Source organism: Haemaphysalis longicornis, unplaced genomic scaffold, assembly GCF_048455015.1.
Source record: "Haemaphysalis longicornis isolate Haplotype H1 unplaced genomic scaffold, Haemaphysalis longicornis Haplotype H1 scaffold_2, whole genome shotgun sequence".
Classification (NCBI taxonomy): domain Eukaryota; kingdom Metazoa; phylum Arthropoda; class Arachnida; order Ixodida; family Ixodidae; genus Haemaphysalis; species Haemaphysalis longicornis.
The window spans coordinates 224,806,119-224,818,155 of record NW_027526295.1 but is presented as its reverse complement, the minus strand read 5'-3'; the positions used below and the strand labels follow the sequence as shown (position 1 = coordinate 224,818,155).

Here is a 12,037-nt window from a genome sequence, read left to right as displayed (position 1 = left end):
AATCACAAATTTCTTCGCGTCGTCATCAACAGGGACATGCCATGGGGCGCGCGTGCGTCTTTCTTAGAGAAGAAACTAACCGCCATCGCCAACATTTTCAGATTTCTCGCTGGAAAGACGTGGGGCACATCGGTCAGAGCAATGCTGCAGCTGTACCAAACACTTTTTCTGGGACTTCTGCGCTACAGCTTCCCAGCGATATCCAGTACATGCTCCACTAACCTTCGGGCGGTCCAGAGCATCCAAGCGCAGGCTCTCCGCGCGTGTCTTGGTTTGCCGCGATGTGCGTCAACAGTGGGAACAATATACATTCCCCAGACTATCCTGTAGCAAGATGAGCTCGCGTCCGGGCTAGTTGGTATTCTATAACGTTCATTTTAGCGCACAACAAATAGACGGACACAGAAGACAAGGGCAAGCACTACTTCCAGCTGAATTTTATTGAATCAGGGTGAACTATATACCAGCAAAAAGACAAGAGATACAGAAAAGATTACGATTATACAGAGATTAGAATAACGGAATCACTGGGCGCTGTCCCACACGTGTCAGTAATTACCACGACCAGTTGTTTTACTGCAAAGTGGTATATGTCTAACCCCCGCCCCCCCCCCCCCCCCCCCCAGTTTTGATTCCGGTGTCATCGATTTAGTCGGCGCCGCTCCGGTTCTCCTTTTCCCCACCGCTGACACCTCTTTCACAACTACTTTCCCCCTGGCCTCCACGGATGCCCCTTTGGCAAGTTGCACAGTCGATAGCTAACGGCGCTAGTGCGTTTATCAAATGACTGCGAAAAATAAACCGAAGCACGGATGGCCGTGGAAATGCACTGAAGATTACTACACTCCCTAATATGAAATTTGTGCGCAGGGCGAGTTGCAGTCTTCGTGGTTGGTCACGGCGCATTTCTGCTGCGTCTCAGGCAGTGTTCGCGTGATCAGCGAACGTACGGCGGCGTGCGCTACTCTGCTGCTACCTCGCAGTGCGCCGCCGCCGCCGGCCAGCATGTTGTAAATCGTGTTTGGACCTCCGGGGCAAATGTCACGTGATTCGGATTAGCCCCGCACAAGGGAGTAGCGAGGATATTGTTGCTTAATGTGTTTGAACCTTCCACTCAAACGTCACGTGGTTGGGATTAGCGGAGAATGGAACAGCATCAGGGGAAAGTGTCAGGGGAAGGGCACTCTTTGGTGGCGACACATGAAACATGTGTGAGGGAAAGGCAGTGAGAGAGATGACGCCGTAGCCGCACGTGACGTACTCCACTTCACCCTTCGCTAGACGCTGCTGCCCGTTTTCTTTCTTTCGTCGCTGCTGCGTTCGCTCACTAGGTTACGTGGACATAAACAGACGCCGCTCCCTCGATGCCCAGGTAACGGCTGACAAAGGGCTCCCCCTAAAACGACCGAAACCCGCCGTCGGCGTTTCCCCTAAAAGTAACTTCGCCAAGTAGTTCCGAATCCCGCCCGGTTGAAGAGAAGCTTCCCCAGTTGGAACCCCGGCTTGAGCCCATATTTCTTTTTCAGTTTGAAAGGCCTTCCGAGCGACATTGTGGCCGTTGTCTTTTACGCCTAAGTATGCGCCATCACCGGTTGCCGGTTTATGCGTGCACGGTTTGCGGGTGGAAAAAGGGGGGCGTGCACGCGCAGCTAGGCTTCATGCCGCTACCGATGAAATGATGGTTGTGCTGGTATTTAGATGTCGAAATTACATGACTAAATGTGGTTAGTCGGCTGTCCACAATCGAATGGTTCGGGTGTGGGTTGATGTGTTACACAAACATCTTACACACACAGTAAGATGCATACGAGGGGAAAGGAAAATGGACAGCCACATGTTTGTAGGCGAGAATAGAGCTGAAGGGCTTCCGGGTTTTAAATCGTTACGGGACGGGTGCACGCAGTTCGTTTGGAGGAAGAAGAGCAAGAATCGAAGCGTTGGAACGAACGCAAGCCCGAATGTGTGCAAAAACAACGGAAAACTGCTGGCACCGCCGTTACCGCCTAAAGGTCAGCTCGTGGAGTAGCGGCGGATCCCTCTCGCATGAACAGCAAATTGCCTGCTTGGAACGCCGGCGTGAGCCAATATTACTTCTTCAGAGGGCTTTCAGGGGATATTTTCGACGGCGTCTGTCACTCGTAAGCCCAAGCACAAGACCGGTTACCGGTTTATGCGTGCGTGGGTTTTTAGTGGAGAATAGTGGGAGGCAGGAGGTGAGGCGTTTACGCGCAGCTATAGGTTTCATGTTTGTACCAATGGATGGCATGCCCGTTGTGCAGGTGCGACATTTAAACGCAGACGTTAAACAGCCGAATAAGACCTGTCCAGAGCCCTTAGTGGCAGAGCGGATTGGGTTTGTGTATTAAGCTATGTTCAGATTGCCGACGGAAAACACGTATCGCGATCAAGGACGTAAAAAAATACCATGCCATACAGTTCGGTTGGTTGAGGCGTGAAATTACGTAATTCTTTAAAGTTATTACCACAGTTGCGGTAACAGTCGGAACCGGGACTTACACAAAGATTAAGACGCTTACGACGACGGATGGACACCGGCAGTTCCATGTTTATCTGCAAGAACAAAGCTTGGATCTGTCAGACGTTCATTTAGCTAACTGGCTAGGAAATATGCTCCATCGCAACTTACGATAAACGTTTTCTGTTTCGTGCACTCCGTGGACTGCGTCCAGCTTTGCAGGTCATCCTTCTTCACAGAGTGGAAAGGCCATAATTTTTTAAGACTGCTGCGTTTTTATCCGACAAGGATATCGATATGTACTGACACACTCGAAATAACCTAGTTGCATTTCAGCTGCCCCCACTATCTCACGCGTGCGCTGATCAGAGTCCTGGAACAATATCACTGAGTTTCGAAAGTACGGCTCACACTGGAGGCATTTACCGCAGTGAGTTGAGAGGTTCTCATCCTTTCTTTTGTGTACGTTATTTTGATGTTCGCGTAACCTGGAGCTGACACACCGTGCCGTCTGCCGTACATATACCCTCCCGGAGGCCAACGGACCGCAGCAACTTATGAGACCACTGAGATGCTACGCCTACACATCAGGTTCCTCACGAGGCTACCATGCCACCACCGATGTTTTGGCTGATGCAGCTGCCCGGACAGGCCACGATAGTGAAAGTACCATCTTGATTCCGTTTTCGAGGACTGATGCAGCTAGGGTGCTTCGTCAGTTCGAGCGCAGGGCCTCCAATACTCAATAGAATACACAGGACTTTGTGCATCGCGCTTCCACCACCAGGACCCTCTACTCCAGCGCCGTCTTCCCTGTTGGCTGTCTCGATAACAGTCTGCTTTACTTGGTAGACTTTGGTTAGGAGTGGCCTTCACGAAAGCCTACTCCTTCTTCATCGGGATGGCCACTAGCGCCCACTGCGACGCCAGCGAAGTTGAAGAGACAATCGAACATGTGATTTGTTGTTGCGCCCAGTTTTCATCGGAAAGACGCGTTTTTGCCGCCGAGCTCAGCCGATTGGACAGCCAACCGTTCAAAGTAGAGACGATTCTAGGGCAGCGACCCCTACAATCAACTTCATAGAAGGCAACAAAAGCCCTTCTGCGTTTCATGAAGGACACACGCTTGAATGAAAGACTATAGTGCCCACAAAGGGACTAAGTGTGTGCGTGGCCCCGCTCCTATCCCCGGTTTTTCGCCTGCCCTCTCTTTCACCCGCTGAACACTCGTTCCACAGTGCCGAGTAGCAATCCGGGCTCTAAGCCTGGATAACCGCTCGGCCTTTCCGTTCGTTTTTCTTCTGCAGTTAAAAGTTTCCGCGTTCCTTCGTAATGTTTTTGTGTCACCACTACTCCCTGTCTCGCTCTTGACAAAAATTTAATGTTAGAGTTAGAATTGGACATAACAACAATTATTAGTAATTAAATTGATGACAATCTATCTACAAGCGCGTAGAATACATGCACTAATAGCCAGTAAAAAAGTAGAGGACCAAGCACTGACTTTTGCGGTACTCCGGATCGAACGGTCGTGTGGCGACTACTCGCCCTATTGGCTGCAACATGCTCAGAGCCGTTGTTAAGAGAGAAGTCTATCCAAATGAGTAATTTCTCATAAAGGTTTAGTTGGTGTAATTTCTGCATTAACTGTGGGAAACTTTGTCATACGCTTTAGGAAAATCTAAAAATATGCTGACGGCCTTAGAAGAGCGATCCAAAATAATGTTAAGTTTACGGGTGAAAGATGAAAATTCGGTCTCGCAGGAGTATGTTTGACGGAACCAGTGTTGTTCTTGGGTAAAAAATGAAATAGATTCGAGGAAGTCTACAAGTTTCGAAAATAAGGAGTTTTTAGTATTTTGCACGGTATACTGGCAAGTGAAATAGGTCTGTAGCTAAGCGAGGAATGGTGGTTACCGGCTTTGTGAAATGGAATCACCTTCCCGATCTTCGTTTCGGCGGGCAGGTAATGAAAAATAAAAGCTATCGGTTACACTAACGTAGTCCATCAAGAGTTAGGTGTACGCTTGTTAGAGACGTTATAGGGAGTGATGGAGTTGCGAAACAGGCCAAATTTTCTCGGGTCCTTCTGTTTGCTTGCGCGGTTTGAAGACGAAAGCCTGGTGGTTCTTATTCACGTCCATCGTCTACCTGGTGGTTCCAGTTGTACTATTGTACGTATACAATAGTAGATGTACAAACTTCTGCAGCTGTACACGGTTGCCCGTCGACAGTGTAGCACGCCACTTTGCCATCTCAGTGCAACATCGACGCAACCTTAATCCATCTCACCCTACCCAAATTATATTATTCCACCTTAATCTCATATGCCTCAATAAATTTTAATTCTTCCTTACCTTTACCCTCATATATCCAATCAATCATTATTCACTGATTGGTACTCATTATTTATCTCTTATACACGGCTGAAAATGATTTGGTTCACTTCCGTCCTTCCTTAGGTCATGTTACATTTTTGTGCGGTCCTGTCTTTGCGTTTTCTGGTGACAAGATTTTTGGAGGACACCACCCAGTGAGACCTTAAGAAGTACAGTTCAAAAATTGCACAATATTCGTCGGTGGTCCGAAGAGCTTTATTGACCAGGTAGGGTGATTTGTGTGTCGATGATGTAGTTAGAGCCCGGATGTACACGTATAATCGAAGTTCCAGCTCCTCGCAACTGATAAGATCAGCTAAATTGAATCAATAAAATCAGATATTCTGCGAAAATTCCAAAACGCTGCTATAAATTGTCACCTGCTGCAGTTGCTGTGGGTAAAACGTTAGAATAGAAACATTCTAGAAGTGCCAAAAAATATTTACCCACAATATCGCTAAGGTGTGGGCGACAGGCAGCGTGATACGATGTTTAACAGGCAGAATTTTTAGAGCAGGAAACGCATTTTTTCATAGCCCGGCAGTAGTTCGCAGCGCTATTTCTAATAATAAATATTTTTGTTCTTCATTTAATTAATTAAGATGCTGACGGGCTGAGGCTACATAAAGGTAGCGTGGAGAACGGGGTGATCTTTGATCGATTTGGTATTTGGAATAGACGTGGGCTTTTGGGTCCCCAGAAAGTTGAATAATACTACAATCATTTCATCTGATAGCGCACAAAAAACTGCCCCTTCGAGAAATAGACCGGCTACCGCTCTATAATTTTAGATAGGGCAAAGGAAAGCGTTTATGACAAAAGCTTTCCGGCCCCTCAACGACATCACTGAATGATCAATGGCTCAGAGCCAAAATGACCAGTGGCTCATTGACACTTGGCATGATAACTAGATTAACAGTTTAACTATTTTGGGTTCAACCATTATGAATCGTGGGAATTTGTGCCCTGCAGTGAAGTTGCTGCTCGGAATGGCAGTCAAAAGAAAACATGACAATCACTGGAAGTCTGTATGGACCTATAATGGAAAAGTTTTCGCAAAGCAGACTGAAGATTCTGATGCTGTGCGCATTTCTTGCGAAGCAGACCTTGCAAAGATAAGCTCGGCTCCGCCTGCTATTACGCCACCAGCATAGTAACTTGCTCTAGAGTAGTGCTGATGATGTTACACTCGATTCTCTGTGACGAATTATTTTGACTTTGTCTTGCCTCATTCTGTTCATTTTCTATGCGAACCACAAAACTCCGTTTTGCACATTATCGCTCGTTCCGCGTGTAATAAAAATGACCACATAGTATATTTTCTTAGCGAATTTACCTCCCAATTTGACATAATCATGCTAACAGAAACATGGTATAATAATGATAGTAATATGCTGCGTCTTAGTGACTATAGTAATTATTTTATAAACCAACCGAACAAACGTGGAGGCGGCCTCGCTGTATATGTGAATGGATGCTATACATATGATATAGTTCCAGAATTCTCTGTTATAACCACTGATTTTGAAATTTTGACTTTGAAATACAATTTAGACGTCCTATCTGTCGTATATAAGCCCCCGAATGGAAACTCGTCCCAATTTATTCAATTATTTGAGAGGTTTTTGGAATATGCCAACAAAAACAATTTCCGTCTCAGTTGAGGAGGTGATTTCAATATAAACATTTTAGAAGATTGCGATGTAGCCAACGACTTTATGAGTACTATTCAGTCTAACGGCTTCACAAATTTGATTACCACACCAACACGTGTTACCACTTGTACTTCCTCTTGTCTTGACCTGTTAATAACCAATATCGACACCTATGTCTCGCAAGCTGGTACAATAGTGTCTGATGTAAGTTACCACTGTCCTGTGTTCATGTCATTTAATCTAGAAACCCATAATTCCAATAATCGCGATGAACCATTTACTCTGCAGTATGTATCTGACGAGGCCTTGTAATCATTCATAAATGACATTCGTGCACATGATTGGTCTCCGTTGTTTAATATAACAGATGCAAATATCGCTTACGGTGAATTCATCAAAGCCTTTGAACAAATATATGCTACACACTTTCCTCTCAAAACCATTAAGCTGCCCAAAAAAATAAGAAAACCTTGGATCACGGAATTGCATGCTAAGATGATAAAAAACAAAAACAAGCTTTATCATACATTCCTGCGCACGCGATCGCCAAATGTGCTGATAATGTTTAAAAAACGAGAAACAAATTGAATGCCGAGCTCAAGCGTGCCAAGATAGCATATTGCCGACAATGTCGGAGCGGTTTTGAAGGTTATAAATGATGTATTAGGCCATGGAAAGAAAAATGTGGCGCCTGAAAAGATAATTCACAATGGCTGTGAACTCTCCGGTAGGGCACTTGCCGATCATTTCAACAACCATTTAATGAACGCTAACGTCTCCGTCAGCGGATCATCGAGTGAGCTAACTTCTGCTAACGCTTGTGTCGATACTATATTTCTAAATCCCATTGATGAAAAGGAAATATTCAGCACATTTATGAATTTAAAGAATAGCAAATCTTTAGATATTAATAACATGCAAATAAAAACGGTTAAGTATGTTTTGCCAGTAATTGTTCCTGCACTTACTCATATATTCAATTTGGTTTTTGAATCTGGCATATTTCCTAACGAGATGAAGAAAAGTCGAGTAACTCTATAATTTAAAGGTGGCGATAAAAAAAATGTTAACAATTATAGACCGATATCAGTATTGCCTGTCTTCTCAAAGGGATTAGAAAAAGTAATTTTTTTTTCAGATATCGCAATTCTTTGATGCCAAAAATACTCTATCTGACTCTCAATTCGGTTTTCTAAAGGGCAGGTCAACAGAAACAGCCTTATTAACAATTAAAGAATGCATATTACAAAATATTGAAAAGAATATGTTTACTCTGGGTCTTTTTATTGATTTTAGTAAGGCATTTGAGTGTCTTAACCATGATGTTCTAGCACGTAAATTGCACTCATGTGGCATTCGTGGTAAGCCTCTGTCTCTTCTTCAATCATAGTTACAGAACAGGAGTCAGTCGGTATATATTAAAAACCACAAGTCCTGCCTTCTACCCATATCGAATGGCGTGCCCCAAGGAAGCGTGTTGGGTCCATTGCTTTTTAATGTATATATAAATGACCTTGTACGTATTGATTCAGTTGAAAAATTCGTGATATACGCAGACGACAGCACAATGCTTATTCCTCGTTCCGATTCAATTAGTATAACAAGAAAATGCAACGAAATTCTCAGTAAGCTACAAACTTGGTAAAGGTCCCACTTTGTTAGAATAAATCCATTAAAAACAAAAGTAATTATATCTAGAGCAAAAAATAGAGTTATCGGACTTCACGAGAGTATTAAATATGCTGAACAGGATATTGCAATAGTCAACGAACATAAAATCCTTGGTGTCACATTCTCTTCTCACCTTAATTGGGACACGCACGTAAAAATATATGTAGTAAGCTCTCTCTTGCAGCCGGAGTGCTGTCGCGCTGTCGACAGTTACTCCCTGTGAAAGCGAAACTGCAAGTCTACTACGCGCTTTTTCATTCTGTGGTCAGTTACTGTAGTTTAGTTCCGTAAACAACGAGTAAAGGAAACGTAGGAAAAGTACTTAAGTTGCAAAAAAAAAAGTTATCCGTTATATTGCCAACCTTGTTTATCTGTCACCAACGCATACTACTTTTTTACAACATAACAATATCAGAGTTGAATATATATATGATTTCCGTATTCTTCACTCCTTTTATTTCTCGAATTGTGCCTTTAGGTAATTTTTGATGAATCTTTCTGTATTAACATCTAAAGTAAACGCATTAAACACACGAAGCAGTGAGCCCTGATTTCTTCCGAAATTTCGCAATAATTACAAACTGCAGTCATTGTAACAAAACCCGCCATTTCTACTAAATAAATATCAAGACTCTGCTAAGCTCTCAAAACAGGAACTAAGACCGTTTTTCGTTTGTAAACAATAAATATTTGTTGGTACTGCATTTTTTTTCTTCAAGTGGCTGTATTTTGTATTCTCCTCCGAACTGATTTTGTATTTCATTGTATTTGTGGATGGTGATCTTCAAAATTGTGACATGACCTATCATATTGCTTTTTTAATGTACCAGTGTAAAACTTATCCTTTGGTGCTCTTTTTAAAATTATATGGTTGCATTATATTTGTATAACGCTTTTGTTGTACTTCCAATGTATTGTGACAATGTTTTGTTTTTTTATAGTGGAATCGTGATGCCTTGGTTAGGGTTCTCGGGCCCAGTCAAGCTGTTAATACTCAGCTTTTAGCCCTTGAACCCTTCCAGAATGTTGTTGTTTTTTCTGGAAAAATAAAAATTGAATAGAATTGAACAAGTTGAATTTAATTGAATGTTAGAAAAGGCACCTCCACCTTGAAAAGCTCCAGAATGGAATTCCACTTTTCTCGACAACCGGGTAGCGGGGTTATACGCCGGCCTTGCAAAGGTCTTTGCCGTCTGCACACACTCTTGCCTGTGCACTTATCGTCTGTCGATTATCGTAGCATGGCTCGTGTATTTCCTTCTATTTTTCCCTCTTTGTTACCGGATCACGTCCGAGCACCGATGGGCGATTCAGGAATGCGCTACAGAGTTACTATAAAAGCAAAGAAGATTGCCAGGGTTCTTCAGTTCGTTCTGATCCCAGGAACAGCCGTACTACATCAGCCACCATGTTCACCAAGGTATAGCGTGGATTATTCACACAGCCACATTGGATGGAGTATACCGCAATGGTTGGCCGCTAACAGAGTAACACGTCTTATTTCCCTGTCACAGGCCCTCCTCGTCGCCCTTGTAGCCGTCGCTGCCGCTGCCCCTGTTGAGGAATACGTGAGTTTCTATATACTCCTATACTTTATTCCTGGCCTAAATTGCGTCGCAACAGCCATCTTACAGAGGCGCGCATTTTGTACCTTCCTTGAATGTCTCGTCCTTAAATACGAATATTTATGCGCCAGAAAGGGCCATAGATGGCACATTCGTTATCATTACAGAAAGACCAATGGGCAAATCACATTATTAAGACGATTCAACCCTGAGCCAACTTCGAACCATTTTAGATTCTGGTTCATTGTATTGATGCTACGCGGGTCTCTGGTTATGGCCAATTGTTTAGGAGTGTGAAATTGTTGCGCTGCTATTGCTGCGAGCAATATTGCCGTTTAGAATGAATGAAAGCCTGTGCACTTGTAACGAAACGGTCTTTGTTTTACTACACCCACATCTCAGTGCTTCCTCTTTGCAATAAACGACGCCTTGGGTACTTCGTAATTCGCTGATCTTGCTGCAGGCGTATACGGGCAGTGACGCCTCATATATATCCGCTTGCCTTTCGTTTTACGCAGCCACCACAGCCGTACAGCTTCAGCTACGACACCACTGACGAATTCGGCACCCGCCTGACCCGTGACGAGTCCAGCGACGCCAACAACGTCAAGGTCGGCTCCTACAGCTACACTGACGCCAGCGGCGTCGGTCGTACCGTCAAGTACACCGCCGACGCCGACGGTTTCCACGCCACCGTCGAGACCAACGAGCCCGGAACCAAGAGCTCCAACCCCGCCGACGCCCTGTACTCCTCCAGCTCCGTCGAGGTCGCCCCCGCCCCAGCCCCAGTCGCGGCCAAGCCAGTGACCGTCACCGCCGTGCAGGCCCCAGTGACCGTACACGCCGTCCACGCCGCCCCCGTGGCTGTGCACGCTGTCCACGCCGCTCCTTTCGCTGCCCACCCATTCACCTACACCGCTGTCCACCCAGGCCCCTTCGCCTTTGCCAAGAGCGCCTAAGCAGTTGAAGAACCTCTAAATCTATAAGTTATTACCAGATAGGCATGATATATTTTTTGGATTTTAAATCATTGCAGTAGCTGTGTACAACCAACAAAAATTGAAGCGGGTTATTGGTTTTCTCCTTCTTGGTCAAAATAGTGAAATTTGCAGTCGTTAGAATGCGCTCATTGGGCCTTGATTTTGAATAAAGCATATTTAAGATATCATGTATGTCCTGTTTGTTTACTAAGCCACAGTTGTGCACCTAATTTGTGAAAATATAGCTTTTCCTTATTGCTAGAACACCCACACGGCCATGGATTTATATGACGAATGTGCACTGGTCGTTCATCGTACTTGGTGCGAATTCACGCCCAATAAGAACATTCAAGCACGTGAAAGAATCCCGGTATTAGATATGCTGTACTCACAGCACTACAATGGCGAGTGGAAAAGAAGTCGTGAGGGCCCTTTGCTACGTACTATATTGGGGACTCCGCCTTGTTCAGTCTTCGTTATATCCTTTGTAGTGGTTCGAAGTGTTGTTTCCTGGGCCATATGAAAAGAAACACAGGTTCAATGTACGTGACAGCTGACTGTAACGTAGTCATAATTAGCAGGGCAGTTTCCGTATGCCAACAAGGTTAAAATCTCATTAATTTGGACATGTGCGAACAGTGAAGGCATGTAAAGGTTTGCTTTATTCAAAAGGAGAGTGCCCAGCCTTGCAACATAATAAGCAAGAATACAGCTTTGAATTTAGTCTTCAATAAAGAGCTTCTCTTTCCCTCCCTCTCTCTCTCTCTCTCTCTCTCTCTCTTCTCTTTTTCTCAGAGAGCTAAAGCGCATGTGCCTAGATATACACAGGATCTGGAATCAAATGAGGCTCTTTTGTTTTGGTTTAGGTGGAAAAAACTGGCGCAGCTTGCACTAATGGCACAACGTTGGATAAACCGCGGAGATGGGGGTCGGCCTAGCTTCTTCGGGTTTTGCTCCATTTTGCTCGATTTTGTTATGGTTTGCTAAGTTTTGTTAGGTTTGGCGATGTTCTTGCTAGTCTAGCGCGAAGAACTTGCATCGCAATCTTTCATTTCTCGTAGTCGCGAACCGAACTCAACGTAGACAAGTTGGTCTTGAAGGAAACTCCTTCACGTGGGAATAGTTCGCGAGCCTCACTTCGCACGAAGATACGACGCCGACACGCAAGAAACAGAAATTAGAGGTTTCTTTGAGAAAACAAAACAAAGCAACATGCGCAGAAACAGCAGCTTGGAACACAATGGTAGTGGGAACAATGCAACACGGGATAACGCACTGCACCGTTTGTGCAGAAAAAATAATACGGCGCTAC

The 12,037-nt window shown here is 44.5% G+C and overlaps 1 protein-coding gene across 1 annotated transcript; it reads left to right on the top strand.

Annotated features, from left to right (window-relative positions):
- Nucleotides 1–9,551: 9,551 nt before the first annotated feature.
- LOC144170017 (cuticle protein 10.9-like) lies at nucleotides 9,552–10,913 on the top strand. Its single transcript, XM_077699505.1, has 3 exons — nucleotides 9,552–9,600; nucleotides 9,695–9,748; nucleotides 10,264–10,913. The coding sequence occupies exons 1-3, from the start codon at nucleotides 9,589–9,591 to the stop codon at nucleotides 10,702–10,704; spliced, it is 507 nt and encodes a 168-aa protein (XP_077555631.1). The 5' UTR covers nucleotides 9,552–9,588; the 3' UTR covers nucleotides 10,705–10,913.
- Nucleotides 10,914–12,037: the final 1,124 nt, after the last annotated feature.